This window comes from Tyto alba, unplaced genomic scaffold (assembly GCF_018691265.1).
Source record: "Tyto alba isolate M040663 unplaced genomic scaffold, T.alba_DEE_v4.0 Super-Scaffold_14, whole genome shotgun sequence".
Taxonomy (NCBI): Eukaryota; Metazoa; Chordata; class Aves; order Strigiformes; family Tytonidae; genus Tyto; species Tyto alba.
Genome location: NW_024881276.1, coordinates 13357148 through 13384596, shown reverse-complemented (window position 1 = coordinate 13384596; position 27449 = coordinate 13357148). Strand labels below are relative to the sequence as shown.

General features: G+C 35.6%; 1 protein-coding gene across 1 annotated transcript in view; it reads left to right on the top strand.

Annotated features, from left to right (window-relative positions):
* The window catches only part of ADGRG2 (adhesion G protein-coupled receptor G2), a 61877-nt gene that overhangs the window by 26295 nt on the left and 8133 nt on the right, over positions 1-27449 (top strand). The window contains exons 4-24 of the mRNA XM_042788578.1: positions 4315-4359; positions 6242-6274; positions 7180-7221; positions 9091-9147; positions 10347-10414; positions 12003-12076; positions 13149-13188; positions 13316-13350; positions 14423-14505; positions 15170-15230; positions 15864-16744; positions 17553-17751; positions 18082-18238; positions 20282-20431; positions 20648-20770; positions 21937-21982; positions 22088-22191; positions 22779-22903; positions 23787-24055; positions 24871-24970; positions 25277-25551. Of these exons, the coding sequence (XP_042644512.1) occupies positions 4315-4359; positions 6242-6274; positions 7180-7221; positions 9091-9147; positions 10347-10414; positions 12003-12076; positions 13149-13188; positions 13316-13350; positions 14423-14505; positions 15170-15230; positions 15864-16744; positions 17553-17751; positions 18082-18238; positions 20282-20431; positions 20648-20770; positions 21937-21982; positions 22088-22191; positions 22779-22903; positions 23787-24055; positions 24871-24970; positions 25277-25551 (2967 nt within the window). The remainder of the gene's footprint in view (positions 1-4314; positions 4360-6241; positions 6275-7179; positions 7222-9090; positions 9148-10346; positions 10415-12002; positions 12077-13148; positions 13189-13315; positions 13351-14422; positions 14506-15169; positions 15231-15863; positions 16745-17552; positions 17752-18081; positions 18239-20281; positions 20432-20647; positions 20771-21936; positions 21983-22087; positions 22192-22778; positions 22904-23786; positions 24056-24870; positions 24971-25276; positions 25552-27449) is intronic.

Genomic DNA, 27449 nt, shown 5'->3' with positions numbered 1-27449 from the left:
AACAGTTTTATCTGACTACTGCTTCACTTCTGCATATTATTTAAAGTTGGTATTGTATCTTAAGGGTCATCCCTAAAACCACACTAGGTGTTAAGAAAATAATTTTATAGGTGGCGTAATACATAATCACTGTACAGTGTTAAAGTAACAATGCCTATACATAAGAGCTCTAGAACACATACCTCATAGGATCATGTATTTTACTATATAGTGAGAAGTCTTAATTTTCCTGAAAATTGACTGTAAAAATTAAGGTTATAGCCAAGCTTTCATGATCTGTGGAGTTCACATAGTGCTAGATGTTTAAAAGACTAATTGTATTTCTCTATAGTCTGAATCCTAGTTGTCTCAAATGAGATGTGTGATGTAACTTGGTTTTCTCTTTACTGAAATAGTTTAAATTCAGTGGGCTGATAACGTATGAAGATGTAATTTTTTACTTAGACTTTTTACATAATCAATGTGTATTATTTTACTTAGAATATTGGTTCTCCCTCTCCTTCCCTCCTTTTACATGCGAACATTTCTACCCAGGATGCAAATCAACTAAAACTAACAGTTAATTTAAAGGAAAATGCCTAAAACATTAAACATAGTGCAATTAATCTGATTTCCATGTATTCATCCTGCCATATTTCAGAGTTGATGCTTTTAACTTCATGCAGTGTATGACATTCAGTAAACATGAACTGACATTTCTTTACATCTCATCAAGCTCTCATGTACTCTCTTACTCCTGATCGTTGGCCACACTATTTCAGCATTGGAGCAACCAGTCAGCAATTTGCTTCCCTGGCTGGCAGCTGTAATCTTTGTGCATATCTCACAGCTTGATCAAGAATAGGGATTGGGTGCTTTATGTCTCTTACGATTTCTGTCACTTCCCACTCCTGTTCTTGTGGCTGCCCTGCTGCAGAACAGGCTGCCTTTTCTGAATCTTCTTCCTCATTCATTAACTGAGTCAGCCTCCACTTCCACTGTTTCCGCTTGACTGCAGGAGTGGCTGTTATGGTTAGGGTTGTGTTTCTGGTTTAGGCACACCATCCATTTGTATGTCCTTAGATCCAGAGACCCTCTTGCTTCTTCTAGGGTGTTGGACACAGGCCTGGTAGGCATAGGCCAGGCCACAGCACCAAAAGTCTCTGTCTGACTTTGGTGTAAGCAAGACATCCTTCCTTCAAGTGGTCTGCCATTTCAGCAGGATTCCATGCCTGTTCAGGTGTAAACTCTCAAGTCATCAGAGGTGAAAACTGGTCTTGGCATCTGCCCAGATTCTCCCACATACCTTGCTATCCAGGAATTTGCTCTATCAGAGCACTTTCCTGTGTGTCACTCCAACTGGTTGGTTGCTGGAGGTCCAACAGAGATTTTAACTTGGATCAGTGGGTTCAGATTCCAAGGATGGTGGTGTAGACTACAGATGCAAGTGGACCACCACTGGTGGAAGAAGGAAGGTGTCCAGTATCTGAGGGAATTAGCTGTGGTGGAGGTAGTTTACAGCAACTTAGACAACAGCCAGGTCTCCAAAGATCTGGATGACGTCCATTGCACATGGGTCATGTGGCAGAGGTTAGTACAGTACGCACCAGTGTCATATGCCAACACCTTGGTGATGATGGAATGGCTGGCTATCAAGGCACTGTGGAGAAACCATCCCACCAGCTCCAGCAATTCAAAGAGAATCTTTCTTCCTCTGTGATTCCGTGGGCCTGCATCTTCGCTGTGGCTAGTGTCCCACCACATTCAGTGACTTGAAGAGAATATCTCTTCCTCCTTGCCCCAACAGGCAGGGTGTCAGCTATCAAGGGTGCTGAAGTAGGTGATAGTGCCTTAACCGTTTGTTGTGCTTTGTTGCCACTTGTTTTTCAAGGCTAAGGATAATGTTTTGGGTGGTGGCATAGTCTGCAGGGTATGCTTCTATCCACCTGCTAGTTGCCTCCACCATGGGAATCATATAACACTTGCCTTAGTGGGAGGTTCGCAGCAGTAGTCTGATGTAATCAATCTGCTAGGCCCAGTCACCATCTTTTATTCCAGGGAGACTTTAGTCACTTGGCTCACTTGATTACAGCACATGTTTCACATTCACGGGTAGCCTGTGTGATAGCTTTAATTGTCAGATCCACACCTTGATCAAGAGCTCATCTGTATGTTCCACCTCTCCCTAGGTGTCCCTAGGGACATGTTTCATGGGCCCATTGAGCTAGAAATAGCTCACCTTTTCATTCCCAGTCCAGGTCCACCTGAGCTGCTTCATTTCTGGCAGCCTAATCTATCTGCTCATTGTTTATATGTTCTTTGGTGATGCAGCTTTTGAGCAGGTGAGCATCTACATGATGTAGATGCATATCACGATGTAGATGTATTCTCAAAGTACATCTCATGTAATGCGTAAATACGTATGGAATAAAGCATCCCCGTCTTACCCAACTGCTTTTTCTTGGTTTAATTTCTCTGTTTCTCTTTGTATTAATAAAATTCCACTTCTTGAATAATTTGTCAGCATTTCTCTACCACATTTTTACAAAAATAACTGTGTGAAAGCACAGCTGTGTGTACCTGCTACATTTTTGGTTGCTGCCATTTAGTCTACTTCATCTTCACTCAAGCAAATATGCTGAGAGGGTTTCTGAAGACATTGACAGTGAAAGGGCAGTGGGAAAGCTCAGACCTTAATGTGTGTCTTTCATAAATATAAAAGTGATAAAATGAGTAAAAAATTGGACTCGATTTTGAGTTCAACTTCCAGCTTTCAAAAGGACGCGACACTCATTTCTCAATGGATGCAAAGTAGTTTTGCAAACTGGCTTGAATTAAGATGGACAGCACATCTAAAATGGTTATGTTTAAAAAAGTGTGTATATATATGCATGTGTACAAATACATATAAAAACTTCTGCTCCTAAAATATCTTCCTTTGTAGTTGAAACTGCTGCTATGTTGCCTAGCAAAAACCAGGTAACAGATATATGGAGGTTCTGTGTAATTTTCCCCCATTGTTCTTGTATTTTAGAAAGTGCATAGGAAGATTGCTGCTACTGTTACTTTTTAATTAATGGTGATAATTAAGAATATGTAAATATTTGCAAATTAATTATCCATACCATGCTGGTGGCTTATTAGCATGTTTCATGGTGCAAATAGCATCAGTAATTCTCCAGAGAAAATGAAAATAAGGTCACTGAGATGACTCCAATTCGCCTTTCACTGAAGAAATTATATTTACATTTATCCTTTGGAAAGAAGGTATTACTAGTTTTCAGTAAGGCAAGCAAAATAGTCTGAGCAAGGAATCATGTGAGTGATTAGCATTTCAGAAACTCCTTGTTTACTATGTTTAAACAAAAAAATTTGGATTTCTGCAGAGACTTTTGGTATCTCTGACTTAAATTTTCTACAACAGTAGGAAAGGCTTTACAGTATAAATAGTATATTGTAAGTAACATTAGAGGATGACTTTTGAGTTTTTAGAGAAGACGTCAAAGTACCTTAAGTATATTTTTAAAGTATTGCTTCATATTTGCAGACAGCTGTTCTTTAGATGATACTTATGTGATAGCTGTGACTTGACTTGTCCATGGCACTGTCAAAAACCACTCAGTGAATGAAAGGGCTAACCTTGAATTTGCTATGTGAACCAGCTATCAAATTTCCTAATTACTTTTTGATCAAAATACTGACTGTAACAACATCAAAGATTTAGTGGCTAGTGTTTTTTACATGAATAATTGGCTGGCTCCTATCAAGATCAGAGATTCAAATTTGAAATAAATTAGCATTTTGTAATGCTGCTTTTTGCAGGATAGAAAGGAGAAGAGATATGTATGGGATAAATTTTAAATGGCAAGTCTCAGTGTTATTATACAAAGTCCGAAAAGAGTTCTTCATACCCAAATACAGCCATCTGGTTATGTATGCTTGATTCCCATTTCCAGAATTAGCAAGATGCTCAGGGTAGCCATACAGCTTTCAGGCTAGTGTGGCACATAACTTGGGTCAATGATTTTTGTTTTCTTAACCTTACACAATGCAGACTGTACAGTATTTGTTGAAAATAAATAATCTTCAGTTGAATTATATTTGAATTCATAAAAATGGTTTGTTTTTTTTTTAATCAGAGATTGCTACATAGGCCTTTTTTGACAACCTGGAAGTGTTCTGATAAGCAGGTGTTGCCCTCTTCTGGTGAATGAAGTAAACTTTAGATAATATAAGGAAAGGCTGCTGAGGATGATTATGTATGTGTCTGAAACTTCATTATCGTCCTTTTTTTCCCCCCTCTTTTTTTTTTTTTTTTTTTTTTTCTGTCTGAAGCAAAAGCTGCAAATTCCGGAGAAACAGCTGCAGCAACTATTTCTGGTAAGAAAATCAGGACTTTACTGATTACTGCACTGTTTGTTATTTCCTGTTAGAAAAATCTGCTCTTATCTGAGATAATGCAGAAAAGTCGTATAGTAATTGAGTTCCAACAGTTTATGTTTTCATTGTATATTTTTTGAAGAGAAAATTAATTTCTTCATTCTACTTTGTAATGAAATAGTTTACCTTATAGGATCACTCATGGCAGTGATGCTTGGGGATGAAGTAGGTGCAGGTTGTTTGATCAGGAGCCTTTTGTCCAGTAACGTAAACAGTGAGCAGTTTGCAGAGATGGCAGAGGAGGAATACTGCAGCGATCGAGCTCCCTTACATCTCCTCCCACCCTAGCAGATGTGCATATGTCATTTCATGCAGTGTGGTGTACTGCACACACACACGCACGCACATACACACACACACGTGCACACATGCACACACAAACACACACGAGACGAATGGCTTCTGGGACCAGAGGTGATGAACATCATCTATGAAAGCATTTTTTAAAAATTAAGAATGTAGACACACAGAAATAGCTGTGTGAAAGCCAGTTGCTTTCTTGCTTAATGTATACTGACATATTGTACTCTGGAGAAAAGAAATAATAAAGACACAACACACATGCTTTTGTTCTTTTACAGATACAGTCTTTCTCTGAGAATGGTTCAGGTTCATCTTTAACAACTGCAGCCAATTCAATATTTGTTGTATTTTATACGAAGCCAAATAATACCAAATAAAACCAAATAAATGAAGTCAGTATTTAGTTTTCATTCTGATTCCTCATATTTTGGCTGCCTGTTAGTTGTCTTCAGGATTGTTACTTAAGAACCAAATAGGCTTAGCTTTTACTGAGTATGGAATTAAGAGGGCACTTTTCAAAAGGTTCAAAATGGCTAGTCTAGTTGAACTAAATATATCAGAAAGAAAAGCCCCCTTGGCCTTTTCAAGTAATGAAGTAGATTGTTTTCTTTTTCCTTGATATGCAGTCTTTATGCAGAGCCACCAACTTTTCTTTATTATACTTAACATACTGCTTCTGCTAATGACAGTGAAGCTTTGAGTAAAGAAGTTTGGAAAGCATAACGTTGTTCTGTTATGAAACTACTCTGGCCCATTTTTAAAAAGTCACTAAGTTGTCATATTGGAGTGTTATAAAGTGGTCCTCTTTGTATTCCTGTGCTGACACCTAAAATGTGCTTACTAAGCACATCCTTCCTGAATAACCTTTAAACTTTCTCATGTTGTCCTAAAGTAATTTTTTTTTTTCATTTGATGTAGCTGAAAAAAAAATTGCATCCTCACTCTATTTTATTTATATATAGTTATTGGCAAAAATAGTTTTATTGGAGAGACAGTTTACCAAACCCAGGGTGTGATCTCTGCTCATGAATGTTGTGAGTTTGTGGAGGAAGAGGTCCTTGGGGCTAAGCAGTTACTGCTGTTGGATATGCCAGATTCATCTGCATCTTCTGAAATAATGAAACCAATAAAAGAAACTTATCTGAAGGAACTCAATTACCAGCTGTTTGCATTCAGATACTCAGATTTTTGAAATAATGTGAACATTATTTTAAATATTTGTATTGAAATAATGTGAGCATTTTTAGAAAGCACTGCAGTTGTTCTTAAAATGGCACTTAGATAAAAAATATTCCATTCCTTTTTGAAGGGTTGCATGCTTGATCTTTCTTCTCCAAAATTCATATCATCTTTTTTTTTTCAGAATCTTCTATTATTACTTTTATCATGTATCCTATTAGTCTTTCAGGCGAGATTTTATTAATGTATATCTTATTTAGATTTAGTTAGATTTAGATTTTTCTTTTAGATTTCTATTTTATTTTTATTGTTTTTACTGTTATTAATTTTTCTTCTTCAGATATGACTTCAGAGGAGACTACACAAACTGCAGGTAACAATTAGCATGAAGAAAGTAAGGTCTGAATGGAGATGTTTGTTGTCTTTTTTTTTTTTTTTTAATAGCTGGGATTTGTTTATTCCAAATTATCTTTTAACATTATCTTAAAATTTGTATTTATTCCCAATCTGTATTTTAAATCTCCATGGGTAGAGTTTTGTAGTGCATTTAACAGACACTGGGTTGTTAACCTTTTGTTTTATTCACAATATTACATTGCTTTCCAAAGCCCAAACTGAGTATATTTATTTTTAGCAAGTATGTACTTTGTTGATGTATCTATAGACAGAATGTTTTCTGTACTTTCTGATTCTATGGAAAGTATTTTACAGAACTAAAATGTACACCCTGTTCCTTAAAGATATTTACATAATACATGTTCTTGCAATGAATCGCCAGATGGGATCAGTAAAGACTCAATCAGAACAACTTGCTACCCCTTTTTTCCCTGAGGTTTGCATTTGAAAACAAGGATTAGGTCCATTCCATATCAGTACAGATTCCTACATGTCTGTATAGAAGCTAGGCATCCTGCTATTCTTCATGGAGAGAAAGACACATTTTTAGAACATAATTTGTCTTAAGCTGAAGTGCCCATGTAGAATAAGTTAAATGGGAATCACACCTTAAAAGCACCACCTTCTACACTGAATAATAGGGAGACTAGAGTGACTGGCATATGTGGGGACATAAACAGCTGATTAGATGGATCTTATTTAGAATGCTGCTTTTTCATTTCCCATGCTGAAAGTAACTTAATTTCCCCATGTGTTTACACTTCTCCTGGGAAGACAGAGCCTAAAGTAGAAATTAGGAAACTTGGGTTTATGACATGTATTCCATAGGCTTTTTAAGTTAAAATGTGAAAGCTTAATTTTAATTTATTTTTTTTTTAACAGAAGCTCTTGACATCACTGATTATTACTCCACCATAAAACCAGGTAGGATTCATATGTCACCCCTGATCTTCTTTTATGTTCCTCAAAATTTAAGTGTGTATGAGTGCAGGAAGTCTGTTCCCACATGTTTTTAATAGGATCTTTTTTATTGGTATTATGGTGTGTCATATTAGCAGTCTGCCTTAGATTACATTGATCTCCAGCCAGGTAGAAGGTCTAATTCTCCAATGCTTGATAGGTCGTTGCATATAGAAGAGTTTGGTTATTTTGTAAATCAGAGCAGCTGGTTGCCACAAAGATGTAAGAAACACAATCTTAGGGACCATGTTTATTTACAAAAAAAAAAAAAAGGTCCTCATGCTTTTTAGTATATTGAAGCAGGCTGACTCCAGTCATGATGTTCTCAGAGCAGGTTCAGTCTATAAGAGTAGGCTGAATTTAATTTTTTTACTATCCATGTAGGAGCCTGGTAGACCAGTTAGAATGTATTTGCACTGAATTAGTGCAAGTGGTAGAACTGGCTTGGAGCCATACTGGCTAGTGTAATTTGACTGTGTGAAAGTCACCTGCAAGAAGTTTGCAACTGTGTTATTTGATGAGCTTTGGGGGCTGGAAGCACTAGTGATTTTTGATCAGTCTTTTATCCTCCACACTGCTTACTTATTTTGTGCATTTTGGTGGCATGCAGAGATCCTAAGCAAGACTAGGTGGCACATGAGTGGGTGCTCTATAAAGAAAAAAAGGCAGATGTTACTCTTTACTTCCGTGTCATTCCCGGATTTTGTGTTGAGTTTTTATAAGTGTTGTTCTTTATGTAGTTAATAATTTTGACAAATTCAATTATTTATGAGCATTTTATTTCTTTAAGGATTGTTTTAAAAAAAAAAGTGCTGATACAATTTTCATAACTATCTCACTGACAACTGCCAACATGAAAGGGAAGGCAAATTTACTTGAATCTAAATTGCTGCCTGAAAAAAAAAATGTTTTCTAATAATTTGAATATTGCTGCCAGCTCACAGTCTGTACCCTCTGATGGCTGTTTGTTGATGGTGATAAAATTGGTGAAGCATCAATCTTTAACAGGCAAATGTTTGTAACACCGAAAAAGTAAAAAAATAAAAAAATTCCAATGTCGTTTGGGACTAGCTAATGATAACAGCAGAGCAAATAGCGTTTGTTTTTCTGTTAAAGAAGGCCAATCTCTATCTGTTTATGTGAGGAAAGTTGTGCTGCCATGTTGTTTTTATGAACAAGTGTAGTTTTGTCTTGGATGCAAATATACTTCTGGTCCTTTATTTTGATTTTATGCAACAGAGCCCTTTTACAGTTTACAGTACCCTTAATTTGGAATCAGTGTTACTTATTTGCAGTGTAAGTAGTATTCAAAATATGGGAGCAGCCAAAAGCTTGCTGTAACTAACTAAAGACATGTTCTATTAGATAAGAGTATACATATTTGCTCTCATCATGGTTTGAATTCTATCAGGTAGAACAGTTTTAGTTTCATGCTATCATAAGTAGCCATAGGAGGATCCTCAGAAGCAGGTAATATGCTACCTAGTGATTGAACACTGGGGTATCTGAAGAGCTTATTTATGATATGCTGATTTCTGTTTAATTTAGATTTTAAAAAAATGTAAAATAGAGACCACTTGCATGTAGTCAGAAACTGTTACAGAAAATTATTAAAAATTAATTAATCAAAAGCAGAATGTTTCAGTCTGAATACTGTGTCTTGGAAAATGTCATAGTAAGTGCCCTAGAGAAGTGAAGCTTAAACAGTATGTGAAATATTTCTAAAAGGTAAAGATGCAGTTAAGGCATTGAAATAATTGTAAATATGTATGTTTGTCAGTACTGGGTTTAAGTTCAACTTTTTTACTAACTAGATTTTTTTTTTCCCAAAAGAAGTTATAGCAAGAGAAACCATTTTATGCAACATAACATCTGTCTGCAATTTTTCAGGTTAGTGGTTTTCTTTTTCCCTTTTTTCGTATAAAAAAACGTGTCCAACTATTTTCTATTCTGAGTAATGAGGCAACTTTTAGTTGCTGTGTAAAAGCTAGCTCCGTAATAAATATTCTTGTGAATTTAGAGAGATTTTGTTTCACTTCTGAAAATTAATATATAATGTAGGTTTTTTATTTAAAAGTAATGTTTAGTCTATTGTATTTTTGGTCTTTGGTTTCTTATCAAAGAATACACAGTTGCAGATAAGATTTACAAACCCGAGAAAACAAGAAACCAGTATGCTATGGTAGATGCTAATGTCTGCCATATTGAGCTTAACTCTATCAGAACAGAAGCTGACATAATGTTTAGGAGAATTGTTGTAAAAGCCTGCATATTTTAAAAGTGTAATGTGACAGAACAGACAAAGGAAAATGGAAAGGGCAGTAATGTTCCCTTTATGTGTCTTAACAAAAATGTAACGAAAGATTTTGTTGATACATACTACTGCATTCCAAAACACTTCAATAAATTAAGTCCCTTCTGCCAAGTAGCCACATGCTGAGTACTTTATAGATTAGAAAGAGGCAGAATAAGTATCTGCCACCTATAAATTTTCCCTACTGGTTGACACAGTAGATTGCTAGATGATTTGGGTGATGTCACGTATGCATTCCTGTACAGGTCTTTATAGCCTGCACTGGATGTGTGGCTGCAGGAAGAAACATGTTTTAGAAGTTCCTTTTTGTCTTCAAAATGTGCCTACCAGCTCTCAAGGACTGTTGAATGATGCTCTGAATTATAGTATCCTGAAAGTTCTTTAATCCCTAACAGAATAATTTTCAGACTATCACTTTGCCTTTACCCACACATTTTATTCTTGTTGTGAGAGTTGGAGTTGTATAAATAGTAATGTGCAGTGCAGTTTTTCTGTTTTGAAAAAACAAACAAACAAAAGAAATAGAAGGAATTTAGAGATAGCCAGCAAAAATAAATAAACAGAAAATAATTAAGCTATTGGACTAATTAATTTGTGGAAATTGTAAGTGAAGAGATGGAAGAACAATTACAAAAAGAGTGAATGATCAGTAAAGCTAGTGTAGGTGTTCTTATTTCCCTTCTATTGTAACACAAGACAGTGAATTTTTAAATTCTCAAATAATTTTACCTTATGTGGTTTACTGTTGAATTTCTTTTTTGCCTTTTGGTTTTAGCGTTCTATGTGGGCAAGGCGAAACTTGAGGCAAGTGAAGAAAGTAACACGTCACTAAATGTAGAAATAGTAAGTGTTCTCTCTTTTAAAACTTCATTGTAAGGAAATTAAAACTTCATAACATTGTTGCTATGTTTTTTTATATTTTTATTTTATTCCGAATACAGTTTGGAGTACAAGTTAATACTTACAGTGGGTGGATCTACTCTCTCTCTCTTAAACAGCTGCTTTGCAGCTAAATTTTAGAATTCCAGATAAGCAAAATTCCTACAGTACGGGCCTGTATTCTCTATATAGACACCAAAAGGAGGAGAAAGCCCTGGGAAGTCTGGAGAGAAGAGCTGCCTAACTAGGAATCTACCTTTAGGCATACAGGATCTTCCTTTGGAGATTAATTTAGGCACTTTAGAAGGCAAGCATCATTAGATTGGCAACAGTGTGTTTATAAATTATGTTGGATTGCATCCTGGGAATAATTCATGTTGAGACTCTCATAAATAGGGTATCGGTCTATGCTATTTGGCATGTGGTTAATCAGTTATTAATTTTTCAATAGGCCTATGTAACACGAATGTGTCCACTTACACAACACAACAGAGGTTTAAGGGAATAATATCATGCAAAGCAAGTATCATATAGTTTATTCAGTATTGAGGTTATGAGAATGAGAACGTTTAGTTGTTATAGATGGAAAACTGGAGGGAGGGAAAAAAAAGACATTAGCTCGTAAAGGACTTCGTATCTTTCTCCTGCCCATCCCTGTCTACACTCAGTCTCAGACTTCACATGCCAGTCTCTGCAAGCATGAGAGTAGTCAGCAAAATCACAGCAGAGAGCTACTGCCCAGGTGCGCATGGAGTATTGAGTTTGCTCAGGGATAGGCACCTGGCAAAAACCACCTCTACATTGCGTTGCATTTCAGTGTTGACAATGCCTGCTGAAACCATCCAAGTGTATTAACGTTATGCCTAGAGCTATTAGAAAAACAAGTTTCCTGTCTCTTGAAATTCTTTTCAGCATAATATTTATTGGGAAATGTCAGTACCATATGTGTTAGATGATGTTTTCATCATGGGGCTCACTGCTTGCATGAAATGCAAAAATAACCACTAATGATGGCAACCAGAAGAACATGAGAATGCAGATCTGTAAAGGGCCATTAGATAAACCGTAGTGTATCCCCCAGCCCTGAGGCTAGATCATATATGTTTAGATCATTCCTATCATGTCTTTTACCTCAGTTCTTGACTTCTTACTCCCAGGATTCTATGTTGTCTGTTACTTATGTCTATTATGGAGCTTGTCCCATTGCTGCACTTACAGTTAGAAAGTTTGTTCAATGTGTGGTCTAAACTGTCTTTGTTGCAAACTAAGCTGAATTCCAGTTTTTCCAACATGAGATATGGTGAGGTCACTATCCTTTTGCCCATATCTTTCACAAATCAGATCCTGTTATTTGGTCTATACTAGATGAGCCAATCCCTTCTGTAAGTTTTGACAACAGTGTCATGGTAAATATTTGTTGAAACGTATTCATGAGAAAATCTGCTTCTTACCTTTGGAATTTCAGACACTTAAAATGTGTGAAATTAACATGTTTCTTCTAAGGCTAAAAATGACTGGTTTTACTTAGCCATGGAATCTTTGTTTCTAACAGATTAATAACATAACTGTCAACAATCAAGTTACAAAATTAATGGCAATTCCAGCACCTAGTCCACAAGAATTGAGGTAAGTAATTTCAAATAAGGATTGAAATCTTTGTTATATTTGAAAAAAGATGAAGTGAGACCTTCCATTTGGTTAGCAGACTCTTCGCTTTGCATTATTCCTGCACTTTATAAATTAAAAATTTCAGGAGTTGTAAGTTACTGTTCTTTAACATAAAGTTCATATTGGTTAGAATAGTCTTAGTTTTGTTTTATGTACCACTGGTGTTTGTTCTAAGAAATGGTATGCTTGCTGATTTCCTTTTAGGTCCTTTAGTTTCCTTGGGGCTCAACAAGGCCCAAAGCCCTTGTTTATATTCTGATGATCTTAATAATAGTAATAATAGTGATAATGATAATCATAACAATAGCAAAACCAACACCACCACTACTACTGCTACTACTACTACTACTACTACTACTACTACTACTGCCACCACCACATCAGGACCTGAGCTGTGGATTGTTGAGAATGCCAGTCTGGCTGCTGCTCTTCATGAATAAATGTTTTTTATAATTTCAGGGATTCGATCTGTCTTGTGGGAAATTACTCAGAGAAATTCCACAGCTACATGTTTTTTAATATGTATTCTTGGAGTCATATCTGTATTTTTATTTTGGTGTAGTTTCTTCTTTCACAGTCTTTATAAGGATAGGTTTGAATAAGAGAAAGATGTAATTGGCCAACAGGTCTTTTTTGTAGAAGAAATCCATATTTGTTACTCATTCTATTTCTGTGCCTTTGAGTATAGATCAGAATTCTGCTCCAAATGCTTGCTTGCCAAAAGGCAACATTAAGATTTATCTTTGGCTCTTTTAAATAACTTTTAAAGATCTGGATTGATGTTAAAATATTTGATAACAGAGGTTTAAACTTAATTTGTGGAGTGCCTAGTAAAAGGCAACTTTAAAAATGTTTAATCCTTTGAAAAGTGTTTTTACAATATTAGAACTGGTATGATTTAAAAAAAATCACTGATCAACTGGAAATATTTTTTTTCTCAGTAATTGCTTGTTCTTTTCATTACATAGTTGTAATTGTCTTTAAAAGCATAACTAGAAATCCTCCAAAATAGTAACTTTTTATTTTAAAGAATTTCAGAGTTCAACAAAACATTGCAAGCAATAAGTGAGGTAAGATTACTAATTGTTGTTACTGTTTGGAAAACTTCTTTCCAACTTATTTCTGATAATGTCATTATTTAAGTATGAGTCATGTTTTCTCCTGACAATTTTTTTCTATTTTCACTTATCATTACAGTCCTCTGTTATGGAATGCAGTGCAGAAAACCAGAGGTTTGTTGTTAATTTTTCAAATTCTCATATATTTTAAAATCTCATATATTGTCTTGTGATATATCAATATGAATGACTGTGTAACAGAAGAAAAAAAACAAACATTCTAGGAATTTAAATTTGAGGAAGAGAATGGAGAAATATATGTGGGCTGAATAGCAGGGCTGTTCCACAGAGGTGATCCTAGAAACCCTGAAATACAGATAATGTCTGTCAGTTTAATTGCTACTCACCACTAAATTGCTGGTCTTTTAAAATTGTCAGCTTGGAAAGACTATATTCTAAAACAAAATGTGGAACTTCATTTCCCCAAATACTTGAATTTGGGGTTTATATTCCTGGGTCAGGATGAAAGAAAAGTCCAAATCGCTCAAATAGTAATAGACAGAAAGTCAGATCACACCTTCCTGTCATATACTGGTAGTAGTTTGGGCACTCTTTTAATTCTTGTTAACTGGAAAGAAGCTTCACTTCATCTTTTATGTGTTGCCTTTTCATTCACCTGTGTGTTCGAGTTTGCTGAACGTGAAGAATTCTTACTGTAGGTTTGCTAGTTTAGGCAGGCTTTCAAGTCATGGAGCTATAACTGTAAATGTGTAACCTGCACAGGTGGGTCATTTAAGTTCTCTCTGGAGTCAAGAGAGAGAGAACTGGATTTTCCCAGCTGATGGAGATTTCATATACACTGACATAGCCACCTAGGACACTTGCTAGTTCCTCTCTGGAGTTTCTTTACAGTAACAGTGGAGATTGCGTTATTATCTTTACAAAGTTGTCAACTCTTTAATGGCTAACATTAATTAGGGAGGACCCCTTTTAAGAATCAACAGTGTCTGTAGAGAGAAGAGAAAATAGGCAGCCATAAACTGATGTACTGCTCTTCTATTTAGCCTGGCTTTAGTGTTTTATGCACATTAAAAATATCCTGAAATCTCAAAGACCCTAGGAAAAATGTGCTTTCAGACTTAGCATTTGTACTAATGTGCTTTCACTTAGCATTTGATGTTACTTTCATGCATTGTAAAGTTGAGGCAGATCTGTTTCTTGAGTCTAAAGCTTTTTCTTCTCATAGTATACACTGCAACTTCATAGTGAAGCTGGCCGAGAGAGAGAATATAAGCAGTTTAACAGACAAAGCAGAAATAAGCCAACTTGGTAAGTTATGCTTTAAACACAGTCTCTTCACAGTTACCCTTTCAGATTAAATTTCATATCTTTACACGTGATCTCCAAGTAGCTGAAAGAAAAGATTGTTACTTATTTTTAGGTAAAAATACCTTTTTTTTTGAACAATATAAATACGTCAAAAATGCAGCAATGATTTTTGGGTGGGGAGGGAGAAGATATATTTTATACTAAAAAACTTTGGTATAAAATTGTTGACCACATTAATAAGGCAGACTTTGAAAGGATTAGGTGTAACATTACTTGAGAACATAAATATGTAACTGAAATGGTGATCTGGATTGAAAAGTTATAAAGTAGCCAAGCTTTCTTAGTGATATTGTGATAGTATGGAGTGGTGACTCATACCATTTGTCTCTGTTTCAAAAGATGTAGCTTTACATTTTGGTTTGTTTACAATAACAAAAAGGAAAATCTGTACTTACTAGGCACTGAGGAACATCTGGGGGGTATTGCAGTATTCTGACTGGTCAAGATCTGTTTTGCAAATGTAATTTCAGAAAAAATCAATTGTGCAATAACCACAATTGTTTTATAAACATAAAACACATGCTTATTTGAATATCCTTCTTAACAGTATTAGCAATTTTTGTGCTTCAGGATAAACTAAGTTAATGCTTCTTTGTTATCTCAGAACGGTGCTGCTGTTCATCACCGAAGTATTGTTTCTTGACTGCTGAAGAGTTACGAATGTAGTAAGTATAAATACAAAATTTGACTTGCTTATTTCCTAAATTTCCTAATGCATTAGTAGAGTCAACTTCCATGTTGCAGTGTTGCAGTGTAATAGCCAGGAAGGACTCCACAAGAACAACCTGCCATTTTCCTACATAGCTTCCTCCCCAATCCTCCCTCTTCCTCTCTCCTCTCTCCCCTCTCCCCTCTCCCCTCCCCTCCCCTCCCCTCCCCTCCCCTCCCCTCCCCTCCCCTCCCCTCCCCTCCTTCTCTTCCTTTTCTCTTCTCTTCCTTTTCTCTTCCATTCTCTTTTCTCTTTTTTTTTCTCTTTTTCCCCCCTGATGCAGATAACTTTGGTGTTCAGCATCAGGTCAACTCCAGAATAGTCAGCAAAGGCAGTAGTACTATTCATGGACTTGCTAGTTAAGAACTACAGCAAAATAGAATGTAAGAACCCTCAAAAATTACAGAATTCATGTTTGTTACTAGAGCATGAAACATCCAATCTGATTGATTTTAAAATACACATTATTAGTAGTATGCCCAGATCATTTGTATATATTCCTATATTATAACTCATTTTCTTGAAAAATATAAATATTAAATTTTAACATGCACTTCTATGCTTTTTTTTTTTTTTTTTTTTTTTTCAGTTCTATACAAGTGCCACCTCATTCTGTATGGGTTCCTTTCCCTCGTTCTTCTTCTCTCCCTAAAAAGACTTCCCCCCACTCTAATACTTTTATTTCCCCCACTATGCTTTCTACCAAACAAAGTCCCACAGTTAGACCACTGATCCCACCATTCACAGAAATTTATTTTTCTGGAACTCTCTCCACATCTCCCACTACAAGTCCTCTCTCTGAAACCTCCACCACATCTACTGCTGAAACTTCCACCACATCTACTGCTGAAACTTCCACCACATCTACTGCTGAAACTTCCACCACGTCTACTGCTGAAACTTCCACCACGTCTACTGCAGAAACTTCCACCACATCTACTACTGAAACTTCCACCACATCTACTACTGAAACTTCCACATCTACCACCAGTGTTACCACTATGCTTTCCTCTTCTGAGTCTCATGCTCAACCTGCCATGCCAACTTTTCCTTCCATAGCTTCTAACAAACCGGCCACCGTTTCTACACCTGCAACAAAATCTGTCACTAATGCTGGTTTCTCAATTAAATCTGATGCTGTATATCTTAGCAAGCCCGTTAAAATAATTTCTTCTTCTGTAGGTTTCACTAAGCATTCTGCAGTTTCCTCTTCTAAGCTTCCCCCCAAACCTTCAACAGTAATTCCGCCCTTTAAGACTACCACTAAATCTGTTGCACAAATTCATCCTGCTACAGATTCGACCCAACCTGTTTCTAGTACCAAAAATGCTACTAGAGCACCTATTCTTCCCCTTACTCCTTTCACAATAACTTTGACCCCTACTGTTAGTCCTGTCAACCATTCTGTCTCAGCTGCTCATCCCCATTCTACTGCTGATGGCCACGATAGCCTGCCTAATGGGAGCACAGGTAAATATGACAAATAAAATTGTTTCTTTTTTTTTTTTAAATTTGAATGCCAGATACTGAATTTGCTTTTAAACTTTATTAAACAAGATTATATCTGAGTTGTGACCTTCCAGGTACTGTGAAAAACCTGAGACAACTCTCATGAGGTGTATATTTATTTTAAAATACATTCTGATGCCTTTGGCCATGATGAGTGATACCTCACCCTATGAATTGGTTAGTAACTGTGATAGATAGGTACTGTGCCAAGTTCCCAGCAGGTACCTTTGGCAGAAAAGATTAAGTCACAGAGCCAAGTAGCTATTTTTTTTACTAAGTTAGTATTTAAAATATTGCAAATCAATGTTAGATCTTCCTTAAAATATTGTTATTGATTAGGAGTAGTCTTAGTGGCTATGAATTTTCCTATGAAGATTGTATGCATCTTTGCAAGATTCTCTTCAAATTGCTGATCTTATCTTGATTTTATTCTACATGCAGGCATCCAGTGGCTAAAAGTCCAAAATAATAGATTATTTAACATCACTAATAGTCTGATGTGAGGAACTCTCTAATCAGTAAAAAGTGGAATTAATGCTGGCTGTTTGAAACCTTGCTTTATGTTCTCATATGATTTAAAGTATTGCTATCTGCAAAGTAGCCAAAAGGGGAAAAAGGGATTCTGTCTCACATAACATGTTGACAGACCTTACAAGTTGTGATAAGGTTTGTTGGTCACAAGAACTGCTTATTTTTTCTGCTCCTCAAAGCGTACTTCATTTGTTGAACACAATGTTTAAATAAATGCACGATTTTTCTTTTGTCACAGGAAAGATACTATCAGCTACCACATACACAACTTCTGTATATACCACCATTAGTATCACCACAGCTGAGCAAATCGTGTCCAAAATAGAAAATGATTTAGCAGCTGGAAAAGTAGAACCAAAAGATGTAGAAAGAATGGTTAGTGAGGTTAGCAAAGTCCTGACTGATTCTCAGCCATTACCACCCCGAATTTCTAACAGGTAGGTCATTCTAGCAATAGATTGAAGGTGTGTTGTTTTGACTGTCTTGATAAGTTGGCTTCAGCAAGTTTTATTTTTAAATAATCATAATCCAAAAGAATATTTCTTGTTCTTTAATGTACTTATACAAAATGGACGGAGTGTCATTCTAGTATTACCAGCTCTGCTATAATATAATGCCATGGAAAACGGTGTGTTTTTTGTGTTGACAGCACAATGAGTGAGCAGAGTCATTACACTATGCTTGGATTACTGCTCCATAACCACAACTTGCGTGAGAATTGGGGGTGTATGTGCTTGGTAATACTAAGTATCTCTTCTTCTTAACAGAATTATAAAACTGGTGGATTATATTGGCTTAAAATTGAACTTCGCATCAACGTCAGCTGATTTTGCCTCCCCTTCCTTGGCTCTAGCAGTTGTCAAAACCAATAGCATCCGCTCCAACCAAATGTCTTTTGCTGTCCAGGACTCAGCTGATCTGCAGGTTAAACACTGATAATTCTAAATACTTAGAAAATCTCAAACATTTATTTTTAAGTATTTATGGTTTTACATTTATGTTTAACATGAGTTTGTTCTGTGTTTATGTCACAATTTCAGGATCTTTTGTTTGTGTTAGTTTCAAAGAAAAAATACTTTGTTTTTGAAGCCCTCCTTAGTTTTTCCTTTGATTTTCTGTTGTGTAAATAAACAGGCTTAGCAGAAACTGGTACTTGACTAATAAGCTGTTAGAGAGGGTACAGCCAGAACACCGGAATGGACAGAGTGCTTGGCAGAATAACTTTGCCCCAAAAACCCTGAATCACTTAAGTCACTTAATCACGCACCCTGACAGTGCTGAAATTTGTCAAGGAGTGTTAGCACTGTCAGCAGGAGATTAATTGCAGAGGGTTCCAGGAAGGAACTATTATGTTGCTTGGATAATGACATTCATGCATTTGTCACTCATGACTAGTTGGTCTTGCTAAGAAAGAGGTGCTTAAAATGTTTGGATCCACTTTGTTTCACTCAAAACCTCCCTCCTGCTTGAGAAAATAATAATTTGGGCAATACTAGCCTTGGAGGCTTAATCAAGGAGAGATGGAAAGTTCTGGATAAATTATGACACATTTTCTCCTCTCAGAGAAGGAAACAGCTTAATGTAGTGTCAGCTATAAGTAGTAGTGGAACTGTTCTGTGATACTGAAAATTATATGAAATGTTTAGCAGTATGTGGTGCATGAACGTGAAGTGACTAGGGGGTGGTAGTGCTGAAAAACAGATCTTTGTTCAGTAATGATTTTCTGAAAATCTCATGACACTGGCAATGAAATACAGAGAATTTTTAAAAAGTATCATCTAGTTCAAACCGGAGCAACAGGAATGCTTTTGTGGAATTGATTTGGTATTTCTTTGCTGGCTGTCTAAACCAGTGATCTCCAAAGTGGGGTGTGAGTACCCCAGGGTGTGCACACGACACTCCACTGGGGTGTGGTAAGAAAATATTTTTTATATGATTAATAAATAAAAAATACATCTTTTAAAAATGTTTAATCTTTATCTCATCCTTTTAAAATATCTATTTTTGTGTTTCTTTATAACGTGTAATATCTTAGTACAGTAATACATGCATATAGCTTAGAAAGAGATACATTTTGGGGTGCATGCTCAAAAACTTCTACTGGGTATATGATCAAAAAAGTTTAGAGATCACTGGACTAAACAGAAGCATTAAACCATATTGTTAGGGCACTGTGGGGAGCTCACTATTATTCCTATTACAGTCATCTTTGAATACACAGATAATTTCTTCAGTTCTGCTCATGTTTCACATCTCTCAGGAACTCTGAGTTTATGATACTTGTATGTGAAGTGACTAATGTGCGACAAGAAAATGTTAGAGATTTTGTACTGAACAAAGTGCTCTGTCCTGTAAGTACAGCACAGAAAACTGGGTGAAAGTTCAGATCTTTTTTTTATAATGTTAGATCACTAAGCTCTTGAGGTATCTGAATTGTAGCTTATTCAGTTTATTTTTGTCATTTTTGCCAGATGATCATAAAGTTCAGGTTTATGTTCTTAGATTCTGCTTAACCGACTATACTTAAAAACCTATTGACAAATAATGACTATTTACAGTTTTTCTGAATTCTGACATACTTCATATGGGTATAAAAATTTTTGCCTTTGCAGGCTTCTGTGCTGTGAAATGTTAATTTCCCTACTACTTACATAGACCTAACTAGGTTGTTGCTCTTTACCTTTTTCAAATCAATATTATCCACCACAGTGATGTGTTCTGTCCCTGTAAGCAAATGGGTAAAGCCAGGGTATTTTCAGTGGTAGGCAGACCTGAAATGAGTTGCATCCTTTTCAGGCCTGCAAATGCTATTTATTCATTGGAGCAGGAGTGGAATGAGAGAGCAGCAGTGAGTTCCTGACAGTGATTATAGAGATATGTATTTTGAAGTTCTAAACTGAAAATAAATCATAATTCAAATTTCTTTTGTAACTGAAATGAAGCATAATCCTTGAACTTATTTTTCAGATCTCTCTAGGCATTAATGCAATTAATGATTTGAACAATCTCGGATCAATTACACTTCCTTCATCGTTGCTGACAAATTTACGCCCTGAAGAGTTGGACTTGGCTTCTAGAATTATATTCAACTTCTTTAAAAAGACCACTGTGTTCCAGGTATCTTTTTGATCCTCTGTTCATAAGGGTTTTAAACTCAAGCCATAAAATATGAATGGACTTTTTTTCCACAAATCACATTTCAAAACTTCCTGTTTTAAAAAGTAATTGTTTTTGTCGAAGGCTCACTCTGCATAATAACTGAGCTTGTGGGTGCTGTAGTCTACTACTGTTTTCTTTAAGATTTTGAAGTACGATTCTTTTTTGTCATTCCAGGATCTGTCCTTGAAGAATGCATCTTTAATCAGCAATGTTATATCATCAAGTGTTGCTAACCTTACAATTAGCAACTTAAAGGCAAATGTTACAGTCACTTTACAGAATATCAAACCTAATCAGGTATGATTTACATTTTGGCAGACTTAAAGTACAATTTTGTTGCCTCCATTAGAGTTGCTGTAGAAGAAACACTGTACTAAGAATACATATTGGTTGGTTCTGCTTTACTAGTGTGGACATTTCATCTCCATCTGGACTTTGAAAATCAATTATCTTTGCTTATTTATCACTGATACCAATTTTTGTTCTCAAATGGTTTCAGGTAATTTTGCTCTATCACTTATCCATCCAGTTTTTATCTTTCCTACATCCCATTCTGTTTTATTTTTCAAAGAATAAAAACTCTTAGAAGAAAGCATGATAATGAGAGTTGCTACAGAGGTGCTGCAGTCATGAGATTTGTAGATGCTGCATGGCCAGAAAGCAATATTTACTTAGTTTTTTAAGGGAATGTTGTTCTAACAATGTTCTAACTGTAACGCAGGATTGTGTCATCTGGAAGTGTTAGGGCTTATATACAGCATCTCATTCCTAAATGAGCATCAAGGAATAAAGTCTTCTGTTCCATATCTTAAAAGAGTTTAAAATACTAAAATATTTTAAACTGAAGAGTTTAGGCATTCCACTAATGTACCTGAAGCTTTTTTCAAGAACTGTCTTAGTGTAGTCTTTGCTTGAATTGATATAATACTGTGTTTTGAGATATAACTGTAGAAGTATTTGTATTTATAGCAGTATAGTGTATTACTGTTACTATTTTTAGGATTTCCATGTGTGTGTGGAAATCTATATGTAAACCTTTAACATCATGGTAATACAAAGTGATCATATGTTTGCAAATGAAAAAGTTTGTTCTTTTCTGTGTGGTCATGTTCTTGATACTTACAAAATCAGGAAGGATGAGAAATCTCAAGAATTTGTATGTGTGGGAAGACAATGAAAGGGTATTCATAGTGTCCTACCAGGAACAGAATCTTAACATAAGCATGAGAGCTAGATCCTGTATGGTAACTTCAAATTCTTTCAGTGTATTTTCACTTGCATATTGCAATATTAATCCATTCTATGCACCTAAATTAATTTTGCATTAATGTAAAACAGCTATATTTGCTGTATATAGTATTTATTCTTGGCTGCATTTTGTAGATAGTTCATAAATTACTTGATGATAAACTCAGAGTTAGTAAAATGTGTTGTTTTTTTTTTTTTTTTTACCTTCTAAACAGGATAATTCAACAGTTAGGTGTGTTTTTTGGGACTTTAATAAAAATGGTAAGTACGTGATATCATCTGAGATACCATGCTGTTTTGGCTATGTTAACTCATGTTACTATAAATAAAGGCTCTTATGAATAACAAAGCTGTTTTCTTTAACAGGTGGACATGGAGGCTGGTCATATGAAGGTTGCATAGTTAAAGAAAGTAGAGTAAATGAAACAATCTGTTCATGCAACCACCTCACAAGCTTTGCAGTTTTGATGGTAATTATTTAAAAACTTATACAATCTTGCCCTGGTTCAATAACACATTTAAGCATGTGTTATCTTAAGCAAATGAGTATTCAGTAAGCACATACCACCTATGAAATACTACTTGGGTTCTATTCATCTCAGTGTTAGCACATTTAGCTATACAATTAGTCACATGCTTAAGCTGCTTGTTGAATGGAGGTCCAAGAGTTCCACTGGAATAAAAAATTCCTTAAGTGCTTATTAAGCTGCAACTTTTACATTTAGGCAGTTGTTTATATTGTAGGAAATAAAAATTAGGATAAATCAAGTTTAAAACAGGTTTTTAATCGAATGGGATTTCACAATTAGAATCATAGACTCATAATATCTCCAGTTGGAAGTGATCCGTAAGGATCATCGAGTCCAACTCCCTGTTTCTCACAGGACTAGACTGGCTTTTCTGTTTTTCAGTCAACCTTTTAGAAGATCCATGATGAAAAGAACTGTTTCCTTTTTTTTTTTTTTTAATTGCAGAGGGAAAGGTTCATTGTGACTTGTTTTGATCTTTTTCCATTTAATAAACATCTCTCTGAAATTAACTTCTGTTTCCATTTTAGAACTTGTATGGAAATACTCCTTTGAATCCAACACAAGAATTGGTACTGACTTTTATATCCTATATAGGCTGTGGCCTCTCTGCAATTTTTCTTTCTATTACTCTTGTGACTTACATAGCCTTTGAGTAAGTACCTGTTCAGCTAAGCTCCCATTATTCTTCAATTATGATTGCCTGTAGTTTTCACTGCAAAGTCCTACCCAATAGTTATGGATTCCATCTCCATTAATAATGCACAAATTTGTCCAATTTACCAGGAAGGTGTTGATTCAGTCCTCAGGAATGTTAATCTTGTCTACAAGTGAATTAATCATGAGGCTCTATGCAGTAAGAAGTGAAGAAGTAGCACTCTTAAATATTTTATAATGATTTACATAATAGAATTGTGAAAGTATGTGTTTAAGATACAACATATATAAAGCAGTGCAGAATGATAGCATTTTTAAACACATTTGTATTCTTTGTTGTTTGTTGGAATGTTTTCTTATGTTTGAGCCTTAATGACTGAATCTTCTATGCTATGTTTTGGAAATCTTCCTTGAAGTTATTCAGCATGTTTATTCTCACATTATCCTGTCATCAACGACTTAACTTGTCTCTATCAAGGCTTTAGAAGCCCACTCAAAAGCCTAATCTAGTTTAGCAATAAAGAACAGTCACATTTTGGTTTTTGGAAGGAGGAATCCAACATACAATGTCAAAAAAACAAAAATCATGGTACTAAACTCTAAGAATCCAAGTTATTGTTTGTATTTATGTAAGCTTATTACAACAAAGTTTATTCATACAGATTGTTAATTTGGAAATATTTTTAAAATTACTCTCTCCACATATAAATGCAGTATATGAAGCATTATATATGAATGAAAATATATAAATATTTTTTTCTTGGCATTTGTGCACTTTATTGCTGAATCAAGAAGATGATTTAAGACTAAGACTACAAGAGAGAAAGTAAGCCAGGGATCCATAGGCAACTGATGTCATCTCACTGATTTGCTTTTTTTAGGAAAATCCGGAGAGACTACCCCTCCAAAATTCTTATTCAGCTGTGTACTGCATTACTTCTACTCAACTTAGTTTTCCTCCTTGATTCATGGATTGCACTGTATGATACACAAGGCCTGTGCATTGCAGTTGCAGTATTTCTTCACTATTTCCTCTTGGTTTCGTTCACCTGGATGGGCCTAGAAGCTTTCCACATGTATCTGGCCCTTGTGAAAGTCTTTAATACCTATGTACGGAAATATATTCTAAAATTTTGCATTGTTGGCTGGGGTATGTATTTTTTTTTCCTTCTGGATGCTAAATAGATAAATCCTCTTATCAGGTATTTCAGTGAATGTGGCACAGTTCAGAAATGAAAATGAAGCAGTCATTAAATGTTATGACCTTGCAGTGACCAGGTAGTCATTATCAATAAACCTGATCCTATATATTCTACCTTTCTGAGGTAGGGAACTCCCCACTAACCGCAGAACTGAGAAGGCTGCAATGCAAATTGATAATTTTCTTTCTGCAAGTACAATAGAAACAATTACGAATGTGCATACTTCCATTTCCATTTACCAGATGGATGGCATCAGTTGTGTTTTGAAAATAAATGCCAATAAATATATATATTCCATATATAGCACTGTTGCTAACAAAAAGCAGCAGAACAGATCTAACTGGATAAAGAGATTCTGGACCAAATTATTCTCTCTGGCCACTTGAGTTAATATGAGTGAAGGCACTAAAAGAATTGTTTAATAAACAGAATTGTTTTCTTAAAAGAGATGTAAGAAATAAAATCGGGTATGCTCTATTTGATGTTTTAAATCAGTTTGATGAGTGATGGTATTTGTTGCCTTATTCAGAAAGGTTTGGAGCTAGCTGTGGAGAAGACTTCTTGTTTCTTGGCAAGTTACACTCCTGAGCGGTTTGAATGCTCCAGTTTTTAGATTCTTTCAGACAGCTAGTAGTCAACAGAATTCAACTGACAAATTTCAGAAACAAGTTGTAGATTTCACAGAAAAATGTAATGAATTAAAGTCTTCATAATACTGTCATAGGCATGATTTTCACTTACATGTTTGCTCATAATCTTTTAGGGTTACCAGCAGTAGTTGTGTCCATCGTGTTGGCAGTATCACCAGATAATTATGGACTTATAACCACTGGAAAGGTTTCAGTAAACAGACCTGATGAATTGTGAGTTAAAGGGAAGTGCTTTTTTGGGCATGGGTGGGAGGGAGGTCCTACAAAATTGGTTTTTTTTTTTTAAAGTAAAGGTGGGGAAGGAAGCAACGGGAGAATTTTGAAATGGTATAGCTCTACAGTATGTCATGTGTTTTGTGGTTTTTGCCTATATGAAATCTCTTACTCTTTGGCCAAAATAATACTTTTTACTAAAGAGGCAAAATGGTTGCTTGTGCAACAAACTACAGCTTTATCTCATGTTTATTTTACTTAATTTCTGTTTCTGATAATGGTTGACAGACTGTTCTTGCATTCTAGCTGCTGGATTAAAAATCGAATTGTCTTCTATATTACTGCTGTGGGATACTTTTGCCTGATATTCCTGATCAATATCAGCATGTTCATTGTTGTGCTGATCCAGCTCTGTCGTATCAAAAAGAAAAAACAACTTGGTGCTCAAAGAAAAACCAGTATTCAAGACCTTAGGAGTGTTGCTGGCCTCACATTCTTGTTGGGAATTACTTGGGGATTTGCTTTCTTCACAGTAAATGAGGTATTTACTTACCTCTTTACCATTTTCAACACTTTGCAAGGTAAGTTTATCCTTCATGTGACAGCCCATTGTGTACAATACAATGAACAGATCATTTGGAAATGGCATCTTCTTGATTCAGCAATGAAGATGTAATTTTGATACATGCTTTAACATGTTAATTAAATTAGAGATCATACTGCTTTATTGTAATCTTAAATTATAGTTAAGGTATGGTACAGGAAAGCTAGCTTCTATTTATAGGTATAGTATATTTAGATCTATAAATATTGTAATTTCTAGAATGTATGCAAGCCAGACACCACTGGAAGTGACTGTATTTCTCTAGTCAACAGATCAATTGTAAATACTCAGTTACTGTAAGTGTTCACATATTAATGCAATTAATATAGTGAAAACTGTGTCATTTCTCTACTTACCCATAGGGCTTAGGTGTGAGGTGTGGCATTCAACAAAGGTCCATTGAGATAGTCAAGGCTGCAACATCTAAAAGTTACCCATCTAACTCTTAAGCATGTCTTTTAGTACCTAAGAACATACAGGAAGTAAATGTGAAGACATGCAGCTTTGCAAACACCAGGATGCTACTGGACATATCCAAAAGCAGAGTTTCAGAGGCTGCAAAAGCTTTCATATAAATAGGAGGTACTGTAGGTGCCTACAGTTATCAAGTTTACCTGAATTGTCCTACTGAAGTTTGGAACCAAATTTCTGATTAAATGGCTCTTTAGATGACTTGCTGGATGATTTCCCTGAGACTAAAGCAATGAAAATTGCAGCTCAGTGTATATATCCCCTCCCCTACTTGCTCTGTTGATTTTTGAGTAACTTACTCTTCAGTAACTTGAGGGGTTGAACCCACATCTTCCCAGGTCTTGCATGTGATCTTGTTGAACTAACACAAGACTAGATTCTGTGTGGTCAGAGTAATCTGTTATGTGAAGCTAAGTTCCCCCTTTACCCAATTTTCAGGTAGGTGCTGGGCAGATTTTGATATTAGAAGTAATAAAGGTGCATAAATTGTACTGACTTTAAGCTTATGCCAGTGTTGCAAAACTGTATTTGAAAATGGTATAGAACTGTCTGTATAGAGCAACACTTGGTTACATTCAAAACTTCATTCTAAAAGCCAAAGTTAAAAAAGATACTTAAGCAAAGAAAGGTGTGAGTAATCTCTTATAGCGGGATTTAACATGCTTAACTGGCCTTAAAAGCAGTGTAAACATAACATACATGTGTGCCTGCACCAGTCGGATCATTTAGTTTTCCTTCATGTTATTTTCTATTCATTGTAAATGTAACACATCTGTTCTCAGGGACACATCACAGCTGGAAAACTGTGCAGACTGAGTGCCACTTTTCCTTAAAGGGGGACAATGACGATGGACTTCTAAGCAGGGAAAGTTATATCCTGCCCTGTGTCAATTAGAAGTGAATGAGAAGCATTCAGAATGAGTCTGTAATGTGGCACTGGCAAGAGACAGAGTTGAGCCTCATCCCTTCTAGAAAATATCTGGCTTTGAATTTGTGGTAAAGGGGCTACCATTTATTGTTATTTTAGATACAAGCTGTTTTCTTTGTATGAATGCTCAAAATTTCGTAGTGTTATTGGTTCTGTTCCAGTTGGTAAGAGGTTATCTGCTAATAAAAGATGGGACAGTGTCACACCACAGCAACATAGCCTGACAGTGCGTATCATACTCTCTGTTTGACACTGCTTTCAATTCTTTTCCAAAAGTGCTAAGGAAATTTCAGGATCCACAGAATTTCTCCCTTCTTGTTTGATAGAAGAAAACTTTATACACTTTGTGGATTTGGTTATATTTATTGTTCTTGCATCTGTGTGTATGATTCCTGTTGTTGATGTAAGGGAAAAGTAGTCTTCAGTGTTGAGAGTTGTAAACTTTTTCACTAAAGAAAGGTGTCATTACTTTTGAT